This window comes from Mytilus californianus, unplaced genomic scaffold (assembly GCF_021869535.1).
Source record: "Mytilus californianus isolate M0D057914Y unplaced genomic scaffold, xbMytCali1.0.p SCAF_2, whole genome shotgun sequence".
In the NCBI taxonomy this organism is placed as follows: domain Eukaryota; kingdom Metazoa; phylum Mollusca; class Bivalvia; order Mytilida; family Mytilidae; genus Mytilus; species Mytilus californianus.
The window spans coordinates 125,960,454-125,986,413 of NW_026262668.1; the positions used below are offsets into that span (position 1 = coordinate 125,960,454).

A 25,960-nucleotide genomic window follows, 5' to 3' on the forward strand; every position below is an offset into this window, starting at 1 on the left:
AAGTTCCAGAGTTATTACTCAGAAACAACTTGTCTGCACTTATTTGTTCACTTTTTTTTATTATTTAATCTTATATATAAAATGATTAAAAAAAAAATGTGTAATGTTTTCTCACCTATAGCGCCTTTTGACACCAGTTTCACAATTGGAATCGCATTCACCCCAGTCTGTCCAACCGTTCCATTCACAACCTTTAAAAACGAATCAACTTCTTTTATTATATGAGAAAAACAACATTTCATTTGTGAATATTATATGATAAATAAATAGATTAAGTGTAACAAGGTAATCAAAAAATTGCTATTCATTGGTTTACATTTTAGTATTTGGTCCAAGGAATCTGTTGGATGTATTGGTGAAAGACATCAGTTTAAAAAAGAGATACGGTATGATTGGCATTGAAACAACTTTCCGCCAGTGACCAAATGACGTAGAAGTTAGCAACTATAACAGACTTATGGTTGGTCTTGTGTGGACGAGACGCACGTCTTGCGTATTGAATTTTAAGCCTAGTACCTTTTGTTAGCTATTGTTCGTATGTTTCTTTGTCCTATATGTTCTCCCATTTATTTGTATTGTGGTCCTGTCATGTGATGTTGTCGTTTTGGTGTTGTGTTTGACGTTGCCATAAAAGCGGGAGGTTTGGCATGCCACAAAACCAGGTTCAACCCACCATTTTTTTCTTAAAATGTCCTGTACCAAGTCAGGAAAATGGCCATTGTTATATTATAGTTCGTTTCTGTGTGTGTTACATTTTAATGTTGTGTTTTTTTTTGTGTCGTTGTTCTCCTCTTATATTTGATGCGTTTCTCCAAGTTTTAGTTTGTAACCCGGATTTTTTTTTATCTCTATCGATTTATGAGTTTAGATCAGCGGTATAATACTGTTGCCTTTATCTATAATTTGGAACCCAAGACACGCGTTTCCTTTTAAAAAAAAAATGTGAGACGCCCAAATCAAACCAATAGGGAAACCAATCAATGGGGAGCATTAAAAAAATCCAAAAAGTAATTCATTCATATTTATGTAAATTCAGGACTTACCAGGGCTGTTGGAACATATGATACGTATATATTGACTTTTACATTGTTAAAAGACCGTTGTGTTGACGTGTACAGCTTTTCAGTTCTGTTGTGAAGTTTACATTTTGTCACACTGACTTCAACCCCCAATTTCTTTTTCTGTGATGGACCGAAACAATAAAAACAAATAAATGGAGAATGTGTCTATGGGCCACAGATGCCCCCGCTTGTAAATATGCATGAGTCAACTTCCACATACAGATGCAGGACCGTTTTGTGATTATAAGCATTGTATATAAGTTTCATAACATTTGATTGAGGCAAACTAAAGTTAGAGAACGGAAACGACAGATTTAGCAATTTTTCCATTTATAAAGGGGCATAACTCAAGAACGGTAAAAGTGACGCCACCCAATTTTGAACTTGATCTGTGTTTTGTGGTAACAAGCTATGTGTATAAGTTTTATAACATTTGGTTGAGGCAAACTAAAGTTAGAGAACGGAAACGAAAAAATCAGCAATTTATATGTTTATAAAGGGGCATAACTCATGAACAGTAAGAGACGCCACCCGATTTTGAAACTGATCGGTGGTTGTGGTAATAAGCATTGTGTATAAGTCTTATAAAATTTGGTTGAAGCAAACTAAAGTTAGAGAACGGAAACAAAAAAATCAGCAATTTTTATGCATAACTCATGAACGGTACAAGTGATGCCACCAAATTTCGAATTTGATCTGTGTTTTGTGGTAATAAGCATTGTGTATAAGTTTTATAACATTTGGTTGAGGCAAACTAAAGTTAGAGAACAGAAACCAATTTTGTGGACGTTCGGGACGGACATACGGGACGGACGGACAAGGGTAGCACTTAATGCCCCTTCCGCTAGGGCGGGGGCATAAACATTTTATAATGAAGGTAGGACCAAAACGGGAATATATTTTAATGATTTGTATTGAGATTACTGAATAAATGTAAATATCAGGATACTTTCAACGAATTCTTACTACTAGTATATTATACAAATGTGCATAATTTTACAACAACACACGGGAAGCAATGTCTGGCTTTTGTTTTGATTTGAGAGTAAAGCATTATCAAGATAAGGTACTTACAATCTGGTTTTTCATAGCAAAAATAGTTTGATGGTCCATTACAAATGCTGAAAAAAAGGGAAAAACATTGTCTCCAAATGATTAAACGCTGTTTTCGGCAAGTAATGGCGACTAGTATCAATTAAGATCTTTTAGTATACGTATGAGGATGCTAAATTTTACACTGTTAGCAAAACTTATGTCAATGTTGAAGTTATAAGAAAATAGACCGTACACCTAATTTATACTTTTATTGTCTTTTTTAATTTTTCCATGAGTGAAATAGTGTACAAAAATTAATGCTTTATATTGTCATTCTGCTGATGGAACGTTAAAAGCCGAGTACTTTTTACTATTTAACAGAAAAGAATGATGATGGCGTCATTATTTCAGCTTCTAAAATAGGCCTCGTTGACACCTTAAACAGTTATAATACAAAAGTAATGCAGCAGCCGGAAATAGTACAACAATAGTCAAAGGTTGGTATAATATGTGCATTAGGAATAATAATTCGTCATATAAATTAATAAAATAAATAAATACATAAATGGTCATTAGTTATATCACCCTTTGTTCACTTATACCATTTTGTTGTTAGGTCTAAGACAGACTTGATCTTTTTAAGCAATTTAAGCATGATGTGTGGGACAGACATTGTATTTTAGGACTACGAATTATATTGGAAAATCAATACAAGAACATTGATGTCTTCTCCATAACGCGAATATGTCAAATCAACAAAAACATAATTATATGCATTTCACAAGTGGAAATGCTTTAAAATGTAAAAATATCTGAACAAAGACATCACATATATTAAACAGAGGAGCTGGTTTTTAAATCAGTAGTAAAGTTGTTATACATCACGTCATATCTAATGACAAGCAATATCGTGCCCGACATATCATAAAAATCAATTATTAATACTGCAGGGATTGTTGACCTCTAGATGTCTCTGTGTTTTGGGGTATCTGCCTCGTAGACGTGCAACCCTCATCTACATTTATTCATATTCAAAACTATCAAACTGTATAAATATTTAAATATATTATAAACAATTAAACATTACCATTCCTGACAGGCTGAAGGGCCTGGGAAAGACATTCCAACATTAACTGGTACCCCGTCAGATTTGTAGCAGACACAGTACTCTACAGGAACACAATCTTCAGTGGCTTCATCAATAACATATCCTTCTTTACAACCACACCTTGGTTCGAAGTCTTCATCTTCAGAACAAGTTTCAGGATTTTGTAAGGTAAAGCATGACATCTCACATCTAGGTTTTGTCAGTAAGATTCTAGGTTCCTCACATTCTGAAGTCATAAATAAACGTCTATATTCCAGATAAATTTGAATGAAATCTTTATGGTGTATATCCGCAATCCCTTTCCTATCACATTTATGTTATTCAGTTGTCGTTAACTAAAAAAATGCCAATGTGATATTTTCCAGTATCAGAATTCAACACTGCTTGAAGGGTAGTTGTTGATTGTAGTGCTATACAATGTACACTAAGAATCTTATTTATCTGTATTGTATCTTTGTTAAGTTTTTGTTTTAGCGAATTGGAATTATGCAGTGGACTACAATCAACATCAATTATTCATGACTGATTAATTAGGCATTATTTGCCTAAGTTAAATGGCAAATATTGTATTCATACAATGAACTAAAATAAAGTACATGTACAATAAGCATATTATGTAAATGCCACTTGATCTGCTAAAAAATTGTCAAAATATCGCACTTATCAACGAAAACGAACGATCATAACTATACTTGCCTGGATTTGGAGGACAGTCATTTGAACAGCTTTGTACTTCACGTATAATTTCACCAGTACAATTTCGTTGTCTCGACCTTGTACCTTCTGTACACGTCGGGTTGCTGCTGTCAACACTACAATCCGTCCAATCATCCCAAGGTCCACAAATTTCCGCCGTTGCTATTTTAAAAATATATTTTCTAATTGAATATACATTTGTACATGTATGTGTTTTCATAAACTTTCCGATATCCTATCTTCAAGTTTAATGTTCAACCAATGTTAAATTAAATTTCTGCAATTTTCATGCTATTTTCACATTTCTCGATAGGTTTGAGAGAATTATTTCTCATCTCAAGAGAAAACTTTGTTCTCGGCAAATGATTGTTCGAAATTCAATTATGACGTCAAATTTTCTTGATTTCTTCTGAAGTTCCTATTGTGACGACCATGCCTGATGACGTTACATATAAAGAACACAACTTTCTGCAAATTTTTTAAAAGGAAGGATAAACTTTGTTTAGATATCGTCTAAAAATCATTAGGGAAACAGATTCCACCACTATATCTCGTGTATTACGACATTTCTCCACTCTCAACAGTTGAATTTTAAATATTTAAAAAGCTCTGTAAGCCTCGCGTTTTGAATATAAAAATTAAACTGTCTCGAGTGGAGAAATATCGTAAAACACTTGATGCAGTGGTGGAATATATTGAATTATTGAGCAATCTGAAATCAGAAACAAGGCTTATTCTCTTCGATAGCCTCTGTTTCCATACCACCTTTAAACTCCATCTTGTTGGGCAAATTATTTGTCCTTAATCTACAAGTTTTTGACCTACTAAATTACGTATGTCAGTTGTACCTATTGCATGAAACAGATAATGTTGATAGCGCTTTTATTGATAAATTTCGAGATATCAGAGTTAAACACTGTTAATATCAAATGCGCAAAATTAAATTGTCAAATAGTTTTATACACTTTTCAATGCATATTCTATGGCATCAGGTTCACAGTTGACCTATGTACAGGAAATATTCCAATCATAAAAAAAAAAAATAGCAACGTACATAATACGTTTTACGGATAATTCTTTCAAATATCCGTTAAATGTACATGTATATTTAATACCACGCGTGCAAAACACGGTCTTGAAATCAGTCGTTTTGTGCATGAAATGTTTATACCAATAGTGTTCACGTGTAAAACGTGTGTTTAACGTATTTTCTGACTTTTATGGTCGAACAAATTGGTAACATAAACACACTTATAGTTCATGTAAAACATGTGGCCAATAAATAGCACGTCTGAACATTGTAGTGGGGTATTCTGTTATACGTACATGTAAAGCATCTTTTTCTCATGTCTACCATACCATGCGTATAGCATCTTCTTTAAACATGCGATTTTCATACGTAGTGAGAATAATTTTTCATTAAGAATTTGAAAAGCAGGAGTTGATATTTTTCCTGTGTATGATTTAATCCAATTGACGACATTTAACATAGACATACAGTTAAACAAGCTTAGAATAAATTTTCAAAACAGGTAATATGAAAATAGCAAATATCGTACAATGTTAAACCTTAAGTAGTCAAAGATGTGATGCCATTACTTACTTGGTTTAGGACAACTGTGAATATTACAATCTTGCCTCTGAATCAAGTCATCTGGGCACCTATCCGGTGTTGTCAAGGAGAGTTTGGTGCGTGTTCTAGACATTGATCCCACATCACAATCCCTTGTACATTGAGACCATTCTCCCCAATCTGAATATTTACAATCTAAAACAGAAAGTATAAAAACGTCAAAAATAACAAAAGGTTTCCGGCACAAACTTTTCTGAACAACAGCAAACATGTTATTATACCTTATGAAATAGCAACTTTATCAAAAAATTTATTTGCACAGAAAAAAATACCTTATTCTATTAAAAGAATTCTTTTGAAGTTTTTTTTATGAAAATATATTTAATGAGACAAAATCGGTTCTTTTTTATTGGAATTAGAAAACTACAATAGATATAAAAAGATGTGGTATGAGTGCCAATGAGTCAACTCTCCATCCAAGTCACAATTTGTAAAAGTAACCCATAATAGGTCAAAGTGCAATGCTTTTTTTATCATAATCAACTCTATCAATCATTATGATACCTTGACACTCTCCAATCTCACAACCAATTGTTCCGTCTTCTTCGCATGAACTGGAAGTATAAAACATGTATAAGAATATACGAACATAATGAAATGAGGTCGTTGTGCCTTCATCAGTATCAGTCCTTTTTATCTTCAGTATCGTTGCACAAATCTGAGACTTTTATAAGTTGGCCTGTTTGTACGATCCGGTACTAATTGGATTATGAAGAGTGTGATTCAAAAGGAAGTCTTGCCAAATCGAAAAATCTTATCTAAATACAACAAAAGCAGCATTACATAATTCCAAAGTACGACTTGTGTATGACAGAAAATATTCAAACCAATAGTGCTTTTGTAGTGAGAGAAGACTTAAATAAATCATTTGTTCTTTTACCGTAAAAAACAACATCTGATAATTTGTGTCACGTTTGTTTGGAAAAACGGGAAAAGATACTAAAAGGGATTCATAAGAAAAACATGGGAATATGAAAATGAGATGTCATTTGTAGTATGATTGCAAATGCTACAATTATCCACCAAAGACTAAATGAAAATGATCTTTGAACACCATACGGCCTATAAAGAGGAACCAGCCGCAAAATTCATTACCCCTGTATTTATCATCAATTCTTTAATTTGATTTATAACACACTTAAACATTTACCAGAATTACAAAAGTTTCATATGAAACAATAAACAATGCATGCAATCGTTATAAAGTATCATCATTTTTGTGCGTATTTTATGACTAGACGCCATCTAAGTATCAATTGAGATGACCTTCAAAGACTGCTGATGGTCATATGGTCCTATATAAACATAAATATAGATAGACAGAAAAGCACGTCAAAAACCCACAACACTCATATACAATTGTAAAAATTCGCTGAAAGAAGCTGTACGTTAGTTAAGAAGACATTGGGTATGTGATAACATTTCAAAGTTAATTGATTATTCAATTATCTTGATTTATACCGACAACGCTTGTTACGGCTTGTATGTCTGACAGTAATCTATAATTGAATGACCAATTGCCGATAAACATAAATGAGGTATAACGTACGGTCAATATCACTTGAATTTATTTCTTCTAACAAGGGCCATTTTCCAACTGTATTGAAATCTCACAAACAATTCAATATCACAAACATGGGAAAACTTTGAGGTTGTACCAACATCATGGTGTACAGAAGAAGAAGAAGATATTTTATTTCCAATTATGGGCCCCAAAGGGCATAAACATTACAACATCAATAATTTTCATAATACAATACAAACAATGAGATAAAAAAAAGATTTATGAGAACTATTTAAGTTCTTAAAGAATATGTAGATAAAGAATCTATAATATTTTTTTTAAATACTAATGCATTTTAATGCAAGTGTGGTTGATATAGATAACAAACAAACAGCCCAAAAAGAAAAAAAGAAAAAGAAAAATAGATATCCATATATGTATAGTATACAATAAGTTGGATCAATTAAACATATAATAACTAGCCAAAAAGAAAGTAGAAGTTAAGCATGTCTATGACTCATCCTGTGTCAGCAGCAAGTAGGAAAGTATTATTATTTCCTAAAGGCAGCTGACACCAGGGGGCGATACCTTAAGACCATAGGCATGTAAAATGTGTGTAAATGTCTCTTTCCTACCTGTATCAAAAGCAAACAAGGAAGCATCATAGGTAACTTGAATACAGTTGATACCAGTGGACGATGCCTCAATGATATAAGAGAACATTTGAATAAATAATATCTAAACAACTAATTCTTTTTTCCTTAATCGGCTAGTATGTTTGTGATATTCAGATGAATATAATTTTCTATGCCCAATCAAATGTATATACACACATAGATTTCCTTTATCTAATCTTCACTAAGGAAGATGTTTGCATATAAAATTACATATTATTTTAAGTAAATCAACATTTTCTACACTAAATAACCAGATAATTTTGTTTTGACTGCTCATACGATTAAAATAAGAATTATATTTTGCAATACTAGCTAACATACAATTTCTATCATCCTCAAATTTGTTGCAATCAAATAGAAAATGAGCCTCATCTTCGACAGTACTGTAAGAACATTTATTACATATTCTGTTAATTTGGGGAATACCCTGATATCTACCTAGTTCTTTTTGTAATCTATGAGAAGATACACGTAATTTAGTAAAACTTCTTTTAAGTTCAAAATTTTTGATCAATGTTAGATATTTTTCAAAACCAAAATTTGTTTTATATAAAAGGTAGGTTTTCAGTTTACTGTCTGAAAATTTATCTATTTGTTTTTTCCAACAGCTAATAAACAATATTGATAGCTTGGTTTGTATACATTTCTTAAATTTGTATAAAGATTCACAAAATGGAGCATTTATGGCATTTGTATAGTCAATACCAAGTATTTTAAAAATAACATTTATTGAACCATACCATGATGTTTTATTCATCTGATGTAGTGTTTTTGATTGTGTATATGCCTCTTTTAATAGAGGAAAATTATTACCTAAATTCTCTAATCTATACCAGTACAATAACATTCCTTTTATAATATTATAATATATTGGAAATCTTCAAAGTTCAGATAACACTGCAGCATCTGTTGTTTTCTTGTATACCCCAAGTATAAATTTACAAAATTTTATATGAAGTATATCACAGGGTAAACCTGAATATAATTTTTCAAAAGATATATCTTCCTTCTTACATTTAGAGGAAAGAGAATTAAACATCCCCCATATTTCGCTACCATATAATAAAATAGGTTTTACAGTGTGGTCAAAAACATGAATACTTGTTTTCACATTAGGATTAAGTGATAAAAGATGTTTCCTTAATTTGAAATAAGCTTTCAAGGATTTTTTGTATAGTTCATTTTGAGCATAACTGAATGAACCAGATGAGCTTAAATATAAACCTAGGTATTTGTATTTTGAGACACATTCCAGATTTATATTCTGAAATGTGAATATCTGTTTTACATGTCTGCCTGCTTTGTTGAAAATCAGAACCTTTGTCTTATTAGTATTCACATTAAGACACCAATCTTTGCAAAATTTATCAAGCATTCTCAGCTTTTCTCGTAGTCCTTCAGCTGATGTAGATAATAAAACAATATCATCGGCATACATTAAACAATGTAGATCTTTGTCATTGACATTAACTGGGTCTCTAGTATCTGGCAAATATCTGGGCAAATCATTTATGAATATCTTGAATAAATCAGGACTGAGGTTGTCACCTTGTTTGACTCCGATATCTAATGGGAAAAAATCACTTACTTGATTTTGAATTTTGACACATGATTTGCTAATTTCATACATCCTCTTAATAATGTTATAGAAATAAGACCCAACCCCAATATCTAGTAGTTTAATCTTGATCCCTGTATGTATAACAGTATCAAAAGCCTTCTGAAAATCAATAAACAGGCAAACAGTCTACCTTCTTTTGAATTACAGTATTTGTTAATAAGACAGTTTAAAATAAACATATGATCTGCAGTTCTGGCTTTCCTTGTGAATCCAATTTGACTATCATGTATAATATTATGTTCCTGAAGAAATTTGTCCAGTCTTAGACTTAAAATTCTATTTAAAAGCTTTCCAATTGCACTTGTTATTGTTATTCCTCTATAATTGTTAGGGTCACTTGTATCGTTGCTTTTAAAAATTGGTGTAATATAACCTTCAGCCCAAGATGTTGGGTATATACCTGAAGACAGACAAGTATTAAACATCTGTTGAAAACTTTTTAAAAGAAAAGTCTGTCCATTCTTTATCATATTATTACTAATGTTATCCAAGCCTGATGATTTATTGCATTTTAAGTGTGAAATGGCTTTGGATATTTCAGACTCAGCGATAACGGAGTCCAACTCGTTGAAACATTTTGAGTTTTCAAACTGTTTCAGTTTTTCACATCTAATCAGTTTTGTACATCTAATCATAAAACCATCATATTATAAATGCTTGAAATAAATTGTAGCTAAATTAATACTGAATATGTCGAAGATTTATGCAAATTTTGTATATTCATCGAAATAATGAAGGAGAAGGACATCAACCAGAACCAACATTCCATCAACACAAAATATGTCACGAAATATTAGTTCCTTTTTGTCGCGTCCATAATGCATTCACGGAAACACCTGCTGTTTTCCGGTGTTGGTGGAGGTTTAAATAGTTGCTGAAGTTTGTGGTTAGAGCAGTGTAAAAAGAGGACCGCTAAGGCTAAGTAAATGATACTTGGTATGAAGTTATTTAAGAATTGGCATATATAATTTCAATAGAGATTGTTTGATGCCACCCCTCATTCATGTATCGGCTTTGAATAGTCATGGTCCATTAGCCATGGCTTTGAAACTTTTGTATAGTTTGCATGTTAAATGTTCCCCGCGCGTCGCACCTAGGGGAATATAGTAATGGTCTCCCTCCGCCCACCCCGAGGCCCACCCATCTGTCCGTCCCTCCATCCGTCCGAAACACATCAATACTTCGAGACCATTTTACGTAAAGTTTCATACTTGGTAGGATTGTTTGTTGTCAATTTTTCTTGACTGTGCTATATCGACAGTTTGATTTGATAATTTTTTTACGGGAGTTATTTTTTAGTATTGTAACACAAAATGTGAACGCAACTTCTCTCAGTGGGTTTTAAAGAAAGCTTTCATACTTGGTTGGATTGTTTGCCATCATGTGTAGTTGACCTTATTATACCGTCATTTTCATGTGACCATTTTTTATGGGACTTTGATGATTTGTTTTAGTTTTGTAGTACTGTCTCCTTGTGAATGCAACTCCTCTGAGATCATTTGACAGAAAGCTCCCATTAATTGTTTGCCCTCATGTGTACTTGACCATATTATACCGTCATTTTTGTTTGACACTTTTTATGGAACTTGTGGGACTTTTCCCATAATTTGACTATCGTACCACAATGACACAGTGTGACACACAACTTTGTTCCCCATTTATACAACGCGGGAGACATTTCACAACGGCGTACGTAGCGATCTTGTTAAGTCTATGATTAGGTCAATTCACTTTTATACTTTTATATTGTTTCTAGCACTTGAAGTACTAAAACCATTTTATAATTCGACGACAGCATGTAAAATATGCCATATTGTTTTAAAACCGTCTTTAACAGCAACCGTGTATAGCGCTGATTAACATTTTGATCTTATGGATGTATGTAAAAGGGTTGATTTTTTTAAATGTATTGTTGAAACTACATCATACAAGAGGTCCTGACCAACAGATTTGATCAACTATCGGGTTTTTACACCGTGAGTGAATTAATTCTGGGATATTGGACATACCGCATTTGTACGTGCTATTGAAGAAGGAAGGATATTCGCAATGCAATTAGCATCTACAATAGAAAACTGGGTCAACTGTTAGAAGTTCATTTAAGATTCATTGCGTCATTTTCGATACGAGGATCACATCAAAACTGACGTTTCTGTACTTACTTGTCCAGATCAAATCTTCTTATTTATCCAGCATACATACCTTGTTCTGACTTTCTTGTTACAAAGGAGGAGATATGATAAGACAACCTCTTTGATACATTAAATTTGGAATGATATGCTTTAGATGTTCACAAACATTAATCTGCCAGAAATCAATATTCTATTTTATTGAATTTTAATTTATTATTTGCTGACTTCAAATATCTTGCATTTAATGCAAAATTGCAAAACCGACTAAAAATACATAGGTTTCATTTTGAGATCTTTTCATTAATTATCGGGTATTGAAATACTTGAACAATCGAGTAGTGAATTGACCCCATTGCCTAAGTCCTTAGGTCTCTGGTGGATAGTTGTCTCATTGTCAACCATAACACATCTTCTTATTTGTAATATAACAAAAACATTTTTAAAAAAAGAGAAAACACTGGCAACTACATGTAGTGCATACTTTGTTAAAACTAACTGTCGAGAGAATTTTCTACCCATTTGTTCCATAAAAACTAATTGTTTTCCATTAACAAACATTTTTATCTCTTACTATGAGGGAAATAAGAAAGCGATGACAACTACATGTAATTGTTGCCTACTGTTATATATTTATATAATACAAGATACAAGATCTCAACATCTGTCTAATTTAAATTCTAAATTCGAAATTTTTCAAAGCTATCTGATGAGATGAAATTTGTTTGGATTCTTTCATCTAAAGATTTGTTTGTTACTTCAAACGTATCTAAATCATTGCAATCCCTATATGAAGAACGAAAGAAACTCTTAGAAAATATCAATGTAGTTTGAAAAAGAAAAGAAAAAAAATGATCAGGAGTCGTCTCCCGTAGGCCTAGATCTATTTATAAGTTAAATAAGAAAACGTATTTTTCTCCAGGTCGACTTAAAGTTTTGTCAATGACATTGTTTATATGTTACTTTGTTTAAATGTGTATACATGTTTTTGTTTAGATGTACTTTAATCACTCTTATCATTCTAATCATTTACTTTGCTTGCCTTTATTGTGCACAAATGTAATAATTCATTTGATTGTATTGCTCAAATTTTGGGCACCATGATTGGTTAATAAAATATCTTATCTTAAAAATATCTTATCTTATTTACCAGTTACTACATCCCACCACGACAACAACACCTGCCTCCACGGTAGATCCGATATAAATCTTTTCCTCGTTATCAGTTATTCCTGGCTGGTTATCTTTCTCAATATATCCAATAAGTCCCATTTGTTCATACCCAAAGTTATCAAAAAACTCGTTTTGAGTAAATTTACAAAAACCTGGAAAGTAATGAATCTCATATTACTGCCAACTTTATTGAAGATAAGAGATAAACAACAGAGCGCTAATTATAATTGATGAAACGTATTTAATGTTATCAATCTGTTAAAAAGAGACCAAGCATCTTTTTCTGCTGTTAAATGAACATTTCATCTCATAGATATTTGTACTATTTTTTTTAATATGCCCTTATCAAAAGTCTGCCAATCGTTTTTATGTACAGGGATGTATACATACGTAGAAACGGTTGGTGCTATATGACCAAAAGGATCCTACAAAAAATAGCCAAATTCATATAAGGTCAGCTTTGCCAGAGGGATCTGGAACCTTTTTTTCTAAGTAAGTTCGGTTTTATCAACGCGGAATTTTTGAATAATATGTTATAAAGCATGTCAGTACCAAAGTACTGACTACTGAGCTGATGATACCCTCTTGGGCTGACAGTCTACCAGCAGTGGTATCGACCCAGTGAGCTGATGATACCCTCTTGGACTGACAGTCTACCAGCAGTGGTATCGACCCAGTGAGCTGATGATACCCTCTTGGACTGACAGTCTACCAGCAGTGGTATCGACCCAGTGAGCTGATGATACCCTCTTGGGCTGACAGTCTACCAGCAGTGGTATCGACCCAGTGAGCTGATGATACCCTCTTGGGCTGACAGTCTACCAGCAGTGGTATCGACCCAGTGAGCTGATGATACCCTCTTGGGCTGACAGTCTACCAGCAGTGGTATCGACCCAGTGAGCTGATGATACCCTCTTGGACTGGCAGTCTACCAGCAGTGGTATCGACCCAGTGAGCTGATGATACCCTCTTGGACTGACAGTCTACCAGCAGTGGTATCGACCCAGTGAGCTGATGATACCCTCTTGGACTGATAGTCTACCAGCAGTGGTATCGACCCAGTGAGCTGATGATACCCTCTTGGACTGATAGTCTACCAGCAGTGGCATTGACCCAGTGCTAGTAAATGAAAATAACACTTTATAAATTATTTGGATTTACCTTCATCCGGGAAAGCTCAAATCAAAACATTTGAAAGCCAGGGATGTAAACATACCGCTAGTTGGACCAGGGATGTATACATACAGCTATTTGGACTAGGGATGTATACATACAGCTAGTTGGACCAGGGATGTACACATACAGCTAGTTCGACCAGGGATGTATACATACAGCTAGTTGGACCAGGAATTGACATTTTTTTTCTTCACATAGGCGCTTTTCTATTAAATCGATTTGTAAATAAAAAGTAAAAATCGGGATGCCAACAGGCAGTTGTTTAAGCTCATTGCCGTGGACAAGTAGTTAGTGGAAAACACAGTTATCCGATATGCTTCTCATTTTACCTTTGAAGACCTGTTCTAGGATGCAAAAATTAAAAAAAAAAATCTTTCGTTAGATGACCACAAACAAATCAATATTTGTAAGAACCATCGTGATCCCCGATCCTTGTTTCAATAGGCATATACCTATCTGTCTTGGATGAAACATATTGTAAATTCCCATGAACTTTTAAAAAAAAATCACATTAGTACCGGTATTTGATTTTGATGAAACCTCATATCCCCCTGTTAGTCTTTTGGCGTGCAAGCAGAACTCTTCTTTTGTTATGGGGAATTCAAAGAATACAAACGAGACTAAGGTGATGGTATTGTGAATTGCCATGCTCATCATAATTAGGGGTGTGCATTTGGTTCAACCACTTCTAGTCAAGCTAAAAAGTTTTAAATGAATTACTGCTTTTAGGAGAATACGGAAAGAGTATTTTGCTCAGTCAGAATAATCTGAATGGGGTCACATAAATTTTATGGGAACATTTTAATACCTTGGGATCTAGACGTATAGCAATATGACTATATTGGTCAGCATGTTGTTTTAGTACAAACCAAGAAATATTCACCTAGCTCATTATTTTGATCCTGAACATGGATGAATAGTTCCAACTGAATGTCAAGCGCCAATAAACAATCATTACCATATAATGAAAACAACGTCTATCAAATATCTTTCAGGGGCATTTGTTTGGAAATATACACATTTTTAAAATTTATTCAACATGTGTCATTTACCGAACTAACATAATTCCTCATGTAAAACCCTTGAATCTCGTTCATTAAACTTACACCCTAAAGAAGAGTACCATTAACAGATAATGCATGACAAAAATGTTTTATTAGATAAAAAAAAAAAAATGAAGATTGCAGTGGTTGCTATATGCTTCTTAAATATATATTTGGATTTAAATGAAAATTGACGCCAACAATGCTTACTTGAAGAAAATAACAAAACTTAACCAAACCACAGTGAGATAAGAAAGTCTGGTATGGTACAGGCACCAATAAATCAAACTATATGCATTAGAGCAACTGTTGTCCTCGTTTTTCAATGAAGTAACCCAGTTATAACATCTAAACTTCTAAATCGCACAATTTAAAACAAATATTATGAACTTATATTTTGGCATTGCACAAGGTCATGCTTTTTTCATACTGTTTATGACGTCTTTACATTAAATCCGTTGGATGTGTACTGATTGATTCTTTTTCCGGGAGAACATGATTTATTTATTTATCAATTATTGGCTTTAAACTAGCTTTCAGTAACTTCCAGTAATCGTAGATCGGTTATTTTAAGTCTTTTGTCTTTTGTCTTTTTACAAAATGTTTTTGTGCTCTGTGCCGATCTGATGAGTCAAGCCACTTTCCAATTTTTACAGCATATATATTATTGTGTGCTAATATATCATATTCTCATGTTAGGGGAAGGGTTCAGCGCTTACAAACATGTCTACCCCGTCACGTTCTTATTGTGCCAGTCCCAATTTAGGAGCCTGTAATTCAGTGATAATTGTTGGTTGCTGTTTTAAATGAAGCAAACAGTTATGTGATAAATAAGCTATAACGTCTTTAGAATAAAACTGGAATGAATCAGGATTGCATCAATGTATCAACCAAAAAGAATATAAGACATTTATTTGTGACTCGAAAATTTAAACGCATGCAAAAACCAAGTAATATTTGTAGGAGAGGCAATGTTCATGTGCACAACAAATGTGATAAATTATTTAGTCAGTCTTTGGATATGTTCTATATTTACTGATCCGATAAAATAAAAAGTTCCATGTTATTTTATAAAAAAAAAATCCTTTTACCTGGAGATGGTGTTCCTGTTTCAGAAGGTTGACCTGTGGTGATTTCTTGTGTTGGTCCTCCAGTTGTAGAAGGTTGACCAGTGATAACACCTACAGATGGTGCTATTGTTGCAGGTGGTAGACCTGGTGTTAGTTCAGTTGTAGAAGGTGGTCCAGTGCTTATACCTTGAGATGGTGCAACTGTTGCAGAAGGTTGACCTGTGGTAACTGCTGGAGATGGTCCTAAAGTTGTAGAAGGTGGACCAGTGCTTACACCTGGAGATGGTCCAACTGTTGCCGAAGGTAGACTTGTGGTTACTACTGGAGGAGATGGTCCTCCAGTTACAGAAGGTAGACCAGTGCTTACACCTGGAGATGGTGTTCCTGTTGCAGAAGGTAGACCAGTGCTTACACCTGGAGATGGTGCTACTGTTGCAGAAGGTAGACTTGTGGTTACTGCTGCAGATGTTCCTCCAGTTGTAGAAGGTAGACCGGTACTTACTACTGGAGATGGTGCTTCTGTTGCAGGAGGTTGACCTGTGGTTTTTACAGTAGATGGTCCTCCAGTTGTAGAAGGTGGACCAGTGCTTACAACTTGAGATGGTGTTCCTGTTGCAGAAGGTAGATTTGTGGTTACAACTGGAGATGGTCCTCCAGTTGCAGAAGGTGGACCAGTGCTTACACCTAGAGATGGTGTTCCTGTTGCAGAAGGTATATTTGTGGTTACTACTGCAGATGGTCCTCCAGTTGCAGAAGGTGGACCAGTGCTTACACCTGGAGATGGTGTTCCTGTTGCAGACGGTAGACTAGTGGTTAATACTGGAGATGGTGTTCCAGTTGCAGAAGTTGGACCAGTGCTTACTCCTGGAGATGGTGCTAATGTTGTAGAAGGTAGACTTGTGGTTTCTACTGGAGATGGTCCTCCAGTTGCAGAAGGTGGACCAGTGCTTACTCCTGGAGATGGTGTTACTGTTGCAGAAGGTAGACTTGTTGTTACTACCGGAGATGGACCTCCAGTTGCAGAAGGTGGACCAGTGCTTACAACTGGAGATGGTGTTCCTGTTGCAGATGGTATATTTGTGGTTACTACTGGAGATGGTCCTCCAGTTGCAGAAGGTGGACCAGTGCTTACTCCTGGAGATGGTGCTACTGTTGCAGAAGGTAGACTTGTTGTTACTACCGGAGATGGACCTCCAGTTGCAGAAGGTAGGCCAGTGCTTACAACTGGAGATGGTGTTCCTGTTGCAGAAGGTAGATTTGTGGTTACTACTGGAGATGGTCCTCCAGTTGCAGAAGGTGGACCAGTGCTTACACCTGGAGATGGTGTTCCTGTTGCAGACGGTAGAATTGTGGTTACTACTGGAGATGGACCTCCAGTTGCAGAAGGTGGACCAGTGCTTACAACTGGAGATGGTGTTCCTGTAGCAGAAGGTATATTTGTGGTTACTACTGGAGGTGGTCCTCCAGTTGCAGAAGGTGGACCAGTGCTTACACCTGGAGATGGTGTTCCTGTTGCAGACGGTAGACTTGTGGTTACTACTGGAGATGGACCTCCAGTTGCAGAAGGTGGACCAGTGCTTACAACTGGAGATGGTGTTCCTGTTGCAGACGGTAGACTAGTGGTTACTACTGGAGATGGTCCTGCAGTTGCAGAAGGTGGACCAGTGCTTATACCTGGAGATGGTGTTACTGTTGCAGAAGGCGGACCAGTGCTTATACCTGGAGATGGTGCTATTGTTGCAGAAGGCTGACTTGTGGTTACTGCTGGAGATGGTCCTACAGTTGGAGAAGGTGGACCAGTGCTTACTCCTGGAGATGGTGCTACTGGTACAGAAGGTAGTCTTGTGGTTACTACTGAAGATGGACCTCCAGTTGCAGAAGGTGGACTAGTGCTTACAACTGGAGATGGTGTTCCTGTTGCAGAAGGTGGACCAGTGCTTACACCTGGAGATGGTGTTCCTGTTGCAGACGGTAGACTAGTGGTTACTACTGGAGATGGTCCTCCAGTTGCAGAAGGTGGACCAGTGCTTACAACTGGAGATGGTGCTACTGTTGCAGACGGTAGACTAGTGGTAACTACTGGAGATGGTCCTGCAGTTGCAGAAGGTGGACCAGTGCTTACAACTGGAGATGATGTTCCAGTTGCAGAAGGTAGACCAGTGCTTACACCTGGAGATGGTGCTACTGTTGCAGAAGGTTGACTTGTGGTTACTGCTGCAGATGTTCCTCCAGTTGTAGAAGGTAGACCGGTACTTACACCTGGAGATGGTGCTTCTGTTGCAGGAGGTTGACCTGTGGTTTTTGCAGTAGATGGTCCTCCAGTTGTAGAAGGTGGACCAGTGCTTACAACTTGAGATGGTGTTCCTGTTGCAGAAGGTAGATTTGTGGTTACTACTGGAGATGGTCCTCCAGTTGCAGAAGGTGGACCAGTGCTTACAACCTGAGATGGTGTTCCTGTTGCAGACGGTAGACTAGTGGTTAATACTGGAGATGGTGTTCCAGTTGCAGAAGTTGGACCAGTGCTTACTCCTGGAGATGGTGCTAATGTTGTAGAAGGTAGACTTGTGGTTTCTACTGGAGATGGTCCTCCAGTTGCAGAAGGTGGACCAGTGCTTACAACTGGAGATGGTGTTACTGTTGCAGACGGTAGACTTGTTGTTACTACCGGAGATGGACCTCCAGTTGCAGAAGGTGGACCAGTGCTTACACCGGGAGATGGTGTTCCTGTTGCAGACGGTAGACTTGTGGTTACTACTGGAGATGGACCTTCAGTTGCAGAAGGTAGACCAGTGCTTACAACTTGAGATGGTGTTCCTGTTGCAGAAGGTAGATTTGTGGTTACTACTGGAGATGGTCCTCCAGTTGCAGAAGGTGGACCAGTGCGTACAACTGGAGATGGTGTTCCTGTAGCAGAAGGTATATTTGTGGTTACTACTGGAGATGGTCCTGCAGTTGCAGAAGGTGGACCAGTGCTTACACCTGGAGATTGTGTTCCTGTTGCAGACGGTAGACTTGTGGTTACTACTGGAGATGGACCTCCAGTTGCAGAAGGTAGACCAGTGCTTACAACTGGAGATTGTGTTTCTGTTGCAGACGGTAGATTTGTGGTTACTACTGGAGATGGTCCTCCAGTTGCAGAAGGTGGACCAGTGCTTACACCTGGAGATGGTGTTCCTGTTGCAGACGGTAGACTTGTGGTTACTACTGGAGATGGACCTCCAGTTGCAGAAGGTAGACCAGTGCTTACAACTGGAGATGGTGTTCCTGTTGCAGACGGTAGACTAGTGGTTACTACTGGAGATGGGCCGCCAGTTGCAGAAGGTGGACCAGTGCTTACAACTGGAGATGGTGCTACTGTTGCAGACGGTAGACTAGTGGTAACTACTGGAGATGGTCCTGCAGTTGCAGAAGGTGGACCAGTGCTTACAACTGGAGATGATGTTCCAGTTGCAGAAGGTAGACCAGTGCTTACACCTGGAGATGGTGCTACTGTTGCAGAAGGTAGACTTGTGGTTACTGCTGCAGATGTTCCTCCAGTTGTAGAAGGTAGACCGGTACTTACACCTGGAGATGGTGCTTCTGTTGCAGGAGGTTGACCTGTGGTTTTTGCAGTAGATGGTCCTCCAGTTGTAGAAGGTGGACCAGTGCTTACAACTTGAGATGGTGTTCCTGTTGCAGAAGGTAGATTTGTGGTTACTACTGGAGATGGTCCTCCAGTTGCAGAAGATGGACCAGTGCTTACAACCGGAGATGGTGTTCCTGTTGCAGACGGTAGACTAGTGGTTAATACTGGAGATGGTGTTCCAGTTGCAGAAGTTGGACCAGTGCTTACTCCTGGAGATGGTGCTAATGTTGTAGAAGGTAGACTTGTGGTTTCTACTGGAGATGGTCCTCCAGTTGCAGAAGGTGGACCAGTGCTTACAACTGGAGATGGTGTTACTGTTGCAGAAGGTAGACTTGTTGTTACTACCGGAGATGGACCTCCAGTTGCAGAAGGTGGACCAGTGCTTACAACTGGAGATGGTGTTCCTGTTGCAGACGGTAGACTTGTGGTTACTACTGGAGATGGACCTTCAGTTGCAGAAGGTGGACCAGTACTTACAACTGGAGATGGTGTTCCTGTTGCAGAAGGTAGATTTGTGGTTACTACTGGAGATGGTCCTCCAGTTGCAGAAGGTGGACCAGTGCTTACACCTGGAGATGGTGTTCCTGTTGCAGACGGTAGACTTGTGGTAACTACTGGAGATGGACCTCCAGTTGCAGAAGGTGGACCAGTGCTTACAACTGGAGATGGTGTTCCTGTAGCAGAAGGTATATTTGTGGTTACTACTGGAGATGGTCCTGCAGTTGCAGAAGGTGGACCAGTGCTTACACCTGGAGATGGTGTTCCTGTTGCAGACGGTAGACTTGTGGTTACTACTGGAGATGGTCCTCCAGTTGCAGAAGGTAGACCAGTGCTTACAACTGGAGATTGTGTTGCTGTTGCAGACGGTAGATTTGTGGTTACTACTGGAGATGGTCCTCCAGTTGCAGAAGGTGGACCAGTGCTTACACCTGGAGAGGGTGTTCCTGTTGCAGACGGTAGACTTGTGGTTACTACTGGAGATGGACCTCCAGTTGCAGAAGGTAGACCAGTGCTTACAACTGGAGATGGTGTTCCTGTTGCAGACGGTAGACTAGTGGTTACTACTGGAGATGGGCCGCCAGTTGCAGAAGGTGGACGAGTGCTTACAACCGGAGACGGTGTTCCTGTTGCAGAAGGTTGACTTGTGGTAACTGCTGGAGGTGGTCCTTCAGTTGCAGAAGGTGGACCAGTGCTTACAACCTGAGATGGTGTTCCTGTTGCAGACGGTAGACTAGTGGTTAATACTGGAGATGGTGTTCCAGTTGCAGAAGTTGGACCAGTGCTTACTCCTGGAGATGGTGCTAATGTTGTAGAAGGTAGACTTGTGGTTTCTACTGGAGATGGTCCTCCAGTTGCAGAAGGTGGACCAGTGCTTACAACTGGAGATGGTGTTACTGTTGCAGAAGGTAGACTTGTTGTTACTACCGGAGATGGACCTCCAGTTGCAGAAGGTGGACCAGTGCTTACACCTGGAGATGGTGTTCCTGTTGCAGACGGTAGACTTGTGGTTACTACTGGAGATGGACCTTCAGTTGCAGAAGGTAGACCAGTGCTAACAACTTGAGATGGTGTTCCTGTTGCAGAAGGTAGATTTGTGGTTACTACTGGAGATGGTCCTCCAGTTGCAGAAGGTGGACCAGTGCTTACAACTGGAGATGGTGTTCCTGTAGCAGAAGGTATATTTGTGGTTACTACTGGAGATGGTCCTGCAGTTGCAGAAGGTGGACCAGTGCTTACACCTGGAGATTGTGTTCCTGTTGCAGACGGTAGACTTGTGGTTACTACTGGAGATGGACCTCCAGTTGCAGAAGGTAGACCAGTGCTTACAACTGGAGATTGTGTTCCTGTTGCAGACGGTAGATTTGTGGTTACTACTGGAGATGGTCCTCCAGTTGCAGAAGGTGGACCAGTGCTTACACCTGGAGATGGTGTTCCTGTTGCAGACGGTAGACTTGTGGTTACTACTGGAGATGGACCTCCAGTTGCAGAAGGTAGACCAGTGCTTACAACTGGAGATGGTGTTCCTGTTGCAGACGGTAGACTAGTGGTTACTACTGGAGATGGGCCGCCAGTTGCAGAAGGTGGACCAGTGCTTACAACTGGAGATGGTGCTACTGTTGCAGACGGTAGACTAGTGGTAACTACTGGAGATGGTCCTGCAGTTGCAGAAGGTGGACCAGTGCTTACAACTGGAGATGATGTTCCAGTTGCAGAAGGTAGACCAGTGCTTACACCTGGAGATGGTGCTACTGTTGCAGAAGGTAGACTTGTGGTTACTGCTGCAGATGTTCCTCCAGTTGTAGAAGGTAGACCGGTACTTACACCTGGAGATGGTGCTTCTGTTGCAGGAGGTTGACCTGTGGTTTTTGCAGTAGATGGTCCTCCAGTTGTAGAAGGTGGACCAGTGCTTACAACTTGAGATGGTGTTCCTGTTGCAGAAGGTAGATTTGTGGTTACTACTGGAAATGGTCCTCCAGTTGCAGAAGATGGACCAGTGCTTACAACCGGAGATGGTGTTCCTGTTGCAGACGGTAGACTAGTGGTTAATACTGGAGATGGTGTTCCAGTTGCAGAAGTTGGACCAGTGCTTACTCCTGGAGATGGTGCTAATGTTGTAGAAGGTAGACTTGTGGTTACTACTGGAGATGGTCCTCCAGTTGCAGAAGATGGACCAGTGCTTACAACCGGAGATGGTGTTCCTGTTGCAGACGGTAGACTAGTGGTTAATACTGGAGATGGTGTTCCAGTTGCAGAAGTTGGACCAGTGCTTACTCCTGGAGATGGTGCTAATGTTGTAGAAGGTAGACTTGTGGTTTCTACTGGAAATGGTCCTCCAGTTGCAGAAGGTGGACCAGTGCTTACAACTGGAGATGGTGTTCCTGTTGCAGACGGTAGACTTGTGGTTACTACTGGAGATGGACCTTCAGTTGCAGAAGGTGGACCAGTACTTACAACTGGAGATGGTGTTCCTGTTGCAGAAGGTAGATTTGTGGTTACTACTCGAGATGGTCCTCCAGTTGCAGAAGGTGGACCAGTGCTTACACCTGGAGATGGTGTTCCTGTTGCAGACGGTAGACTTGTGGTTACTACTGGAGATGGACCTCCAGTTGCAGAAGGTGGACCAGTGCTTACAACTGGAGATGGTGTTCCTGTAGCAGAAGGTATATTTGTGGTTACTACTGGAGATGGTCCTGCAGTTGCAGAAGGTGGACCAGTGCTTACACCTGGAGATGGTGTTCCTGTTGCAGACGGTAGACTTGTGGTTACTACTGGAGATGGACCTCCAGTTGCAGAAGGTAGACCAGTGCTTACAACTGGAGATTGTGTTCCTGTTGCAGACGGTAGATTTGTGGTTACTACTGGAGATGGTCCTCCAGTTGCAGAAGGTGGACCAGTGCTTACACCTGGAGAGGGTGTTCCTGTTGCAGACGTTAGACTTGTGGTTACTACTGGAGATGGACCTCCAGTTGCAGAAGGTAGACCAGTGCTTACAACTGGAGATGGTGTTCCTGTTGCAGACGGTAGACTAGTGGTTACTACTGGAGATGGGCCGCCAGTTGCAGAAGGTGGACCAGTGCTTACAACCGGAGACGGTGTTCCTGTTGCAGAAGGTTGACTTGTGGTAACTGCTGGAGGTGGTCCTCCAGTTGCAGAAGGTGGACCAGTGCTTACAACTGGAGATGGTGTTCCTGTTGAAAAAGACTGACTTGTGGTTACTATTGGAGATGGTCCTTCAGTTGCAGAAGGTGGACCAGTGCTTACAACTGGAGATGGTCTTCCTGTTGCAGAAGGTATATTTGAGGTTACTACTAGGGATGGTCCTCCTGTCGCAGAAGGTGGACCAGTGCTTACACCTGGAGATGGTATTCCTGTTGCAGACGGTAGACTAGTGGTTACTACTGGAGATGGTCTTGCAGTTGCAGAAGGTGGACCAGTGCTTACAACTGGAGATGGTGTTCCTGTTGAAGAAGGTAGACTTGTGGTTACTACTGGAGATGGTCCTCCAGTTGCAGAAGGTAGACCAGTGCTTACAACTGGAGATGGTGTTCCTATTGCAGAAGGTTGACTTGTGGTTACTGCTGGAGATGGTCCACCAGTTGCAGAAGGTGGACCAGTGCTTACAACTGGAGATGGTACTACTGTTGCAGACGGTAGACTAGTGGTTACTACTGGAGATGGGCCTCCAGTTGCAGAAGGTGGACCAGTGCTAACAACCGGAGATGGTGTTCCTGTTGCAGGAGGTTGACTTGTGGTTACTACTGGAGATGGACCTCCAGTTCCAGAAGGTGGACCAGTGCTTACAACTGGAGATGGTGTTCCTGTTGCAGAAGGTATATTTGTGGTTACTACAGGAGATGGTCCTGCAGTTGCAGAAGGTGGACTAGTGCTTACACCTGGAGATGGTGTTCCTGTTGCAGACGGTAGACTAGTGGTTACTACTGGAGATGGTCCTGCAGTTGCAGAAGGTGGACCAGTGGTTATACCTGGAGATGGTGTTCCTGTAGCAGAAGGTATATTTGTGGTTACTACTGGAGGTGGTCCTCTAGTTGCAGAAGGTGGACCAGTGCTTACACCTGGAGATGGTGTTCCTGTTGCAGACGGTAGACTAGTGGTTACTACTGGAGATGGACCTGCAGTTGCAGAAGGTGGACCAGTGGTTATACCTGGAGATGGTGTTCCTGTTGCAGAAGGCGTACCAGTGCTTATACCTGGAGATGGTGCTACTGTTGCAGAAGGCTGACTTGTGGTTACTGCTGGAGATGGTCCTACAGTTGGAGAAGGTGGACCAGTGCTTACTCCTGGAGATGGTGCTACTGTAACAGAAGGTAGACTTGTGGTTAATACTGAAGATGGACCTCCAGTTGCAGAAGGTGGACCAGTGCTTACAACTGGAGATGGTGTTCCTGTTGCAGAAGGTGGACTAGTGCTTACACCTGGAGATGGTGTTCTTGTTGCAGACGGTAGACTAGTGGTTACTACTGGAGATGGTCTTGCAGTTGCAGAAGGTGGACCAGTACTTACAACTGGAGATGGTGTTCTTGTTGCAGAAGGCTGACTTGTGGTTATTGCTGGAGATGGTCCTCCAGTTGCAGAAGGTAGACCAGTGCTCACAACTGGAGATGGTGTTCCTGTTGAAGAAGGTAGACTTGTGGTTACTACTGGAGATGGTCCTCCAGTTGCAGAAGGTAGACCAGTGCTTACAACTGGAGATGGTGTTCCTGTTGCAGAAGGTTGACTTGTGGTTACTGCTGGAGATGGTCCACCAGTTGCAGAAGGTGGACCAGTGCTTACAACTGGAGATGGTACTACTGTTGCAGACGGTAGACTAGTGGTTACTACTGGAAATGGGCCTCCAGTTGCAGAAGGTGGACCAGTGCTAACAACCGGAGATGGTGTTCCTGTTGCAGGAGGTTGACTTGTGGTTACTACTTGAGATGGACCTCCAGTTCCAGAAGGTGGACCAGTGCTTACAACTGGAGATGGTGTTCCTGTTGCAGAAGGTGGACTAGTGCTTACACCTGGAGATGGTGTTCCTGTTGCAGACGGTAGACTAGTGGTTTCTACTGGAGATGGTCCTCCAGTTGCAGAGGGTGGACCAGTGCTTACAACTGGAGATGGTGCTACTGTTGCAGACGGTAGACTAGTGGTAACTACTGGAGATGGTCCTGCAGTTGCAGAAGGTGGACCAGTGCTTACAACTGGAGATGGTGTTCCTTTTGAAGAAGGTAGACTTTTGGTTACTACTGGAGATGGTCCTCCAGTTGCAGAAGGTAGACCAGTGCTTACAACTGGAGATGGTGTTCCTGTTGCAGAAGGTTGACTTGTGGTTACTGCTGGAGATGGTCCACCAGTTCCAGAAGGTGGACCAGTGCTTACAACTGGAGATGGTACTACTGTTGCAGACGGTAGACTAGTGGTTACTACTGGAGATGGGCCTCCAGTTGCAGCAGGTGGACCAGTGCTAACAACCGGAGATGGTGTTCCTGTTGCAGTAGGTTGACTTGTGGTTACTACTGGAGATGGACCTCCAGTTCCAGAAGGTGGACCAGTGCTTACAACTGGAGATGGTGTTCCTGTTGCAGAAGGTGGACTAGTGCTTACACCTGGAGATGGTGTTCCTGTTGCAGACGGTAGACTAGTGGTTTCTACTGGAGATGGTCCTCCAGTTGCAGAGGGTGGACCAGTGCTTACAACTGGAGATGGTGCTACTGTTGCAGACGGTAGACTAGTGGTAACTACTGGAGATGGTCCTGCAGTTGCAGAAGGTGGACCAGTGCTTACAACTGGAGATGGTGTTCCTGTTGAAGAAGGTAGACTTGTGGTTACTACTGGAGATTGTCCTCCAGTTGCAGAAGGTAGACCAGTGCTTACAACTGGAGATGGTGTTCCTGTTGCAGAAGGTTGACTT

General features: G+C 39.5%; 1 protein-coding gene and 3 long non-coding RNA genes across 14 annotated transcripts in view; 3 read left to right on the forward strand and 1 right to left on the reverse strand.

Moving 5' to 3' along the window:
* Window positions 1-25,960, reverse strand: part of LOC127730923 (mucin-2-like) — a 53,233-nt gene that overhangs the window by 15,599 nt on the left and 11,674 nt on the right. The window contains exons 6-23 of one of the 7 annotated variants that reach the window (XM_052239546.1): window positions 25,656-25,712; window positions 24,993-25,430; window positions 24,036-24,182; window positions 22,833-23,225; window positions 20,988-22,202; window positions 20,538-20,717; window positions 19,086-20,087; window positions 18,906-18,995; window positions 18,096-18,725; window positions 17,601-17,645; window positions 15,948-16,202; window positions 12,615-12,789; window positions 6,038-6,087; window positions 5,504-5,668; window positions 3,901-4,062; window positions 3,184-3,430; window positions 2,136-2,182; window positions 116-191 (exon numbers count right to left, since the gene is read on the reverse strand). In XM_052239546.1, coding sequence (XP_052095506.1) covers window positions 116-191; window positions 2,136-2,182; window positions 3,184-3,430; window positions 3,901-4,062; window positions 5,504-5,668; window positions 6,038-6,087; window positions 12,615-12,789; window positions 15,948-16,202; window positions 17,601-17,645; window positions 18,096-18,725; window positions 18,906-18,995; window positions 19,086-20,087; window positions 20,538-20,717; window positions 20,988-22,202; window positions 22,833-23,225; window positions 24,036-24,182; window positions 24,993-25,430; window positions 25,656-25,712 — 5,374 coding nt within the window. Of the gene's footprint in view, window positions 1-115; window positions 192-2,135; window positions 2,183-3,183; window positions 3,431-3,900; window positions 4,063-5,503; window positions 5,669-6,037; window positions 6,088-12,614; window positions 12,790-15,947; window positions 16,341-17,600; window positions 18,726-18,905; window positions 18,996-19,085; window positions 20,088-20,177; window positions 20,268-20,537; window positions 20,718-20,987; window positions 22,203-22,832; window positions 23,226-24,035; window positions 24,183-24,992; window positions 25,431-25,655; window positions 25,713-25,960 lie in introns of all 7 variants that reach the window. The other 6 variants (XM_052239542.1, XM_052239545.1, XM_052239544.1 and 3 more) reach the window with 6 other exon arrangements.
* LOC127730924 (uncharacterized) lies at window positions 17,340-18,556 on the forward strand. Of its 2 annotated transcripts, none has more exons than XR_007995373.1 (3): window positions 17,340-17,381; window positions 17,562-17,582; window positions 18,528-18,556. It is a non-coding gene; the product is annotated as an uncharacterized LOC127730924 (long non-coding RNA). The 2 variants fall into 2 exon arrangements; XR_007995372.1 differs by lacking the exon at window positions 18,528-18,556 and adding an exon at window positions 17,943-17,971.
* On the forward strand, window positions 18,626-19,409 carry LOC127730926 (uncharacterized). The gene is made up of 3 exons (XR_007995378.1): window positions 18,626-18,662; window positions 18,753-18,797; window positions 19,383-19,409. It is a non-coding gene; the product is annotated as an uncharacterized LOC127730926 (long non-coding RNA).
* On the forward strand, window positions 23,804-24,989 carry LOC127730925 (uncharacterized). 4 transcript variants are annotated; one of them, XR_007995374.1, is made up of 4 exons: window positions 23,804-23,882; window positions 24,378-24,467; window positions 24,603-24,647; window positions 24,918-24,942. It is a non-coding gene; the product is annotated as an uncharacterized LOC127730925 (long non-coding RNA). The 4 variants fall into 4 exon arrangements; XR_007995376.1 differs by lacking the exon at window positions 23,804-23,882 and adding an exon at window positions 23,938-23,972; XR_007995375.1 differs by lacking the exon at window positions 23,804-23,882 and adding an exon at window positions 24,118-24,152.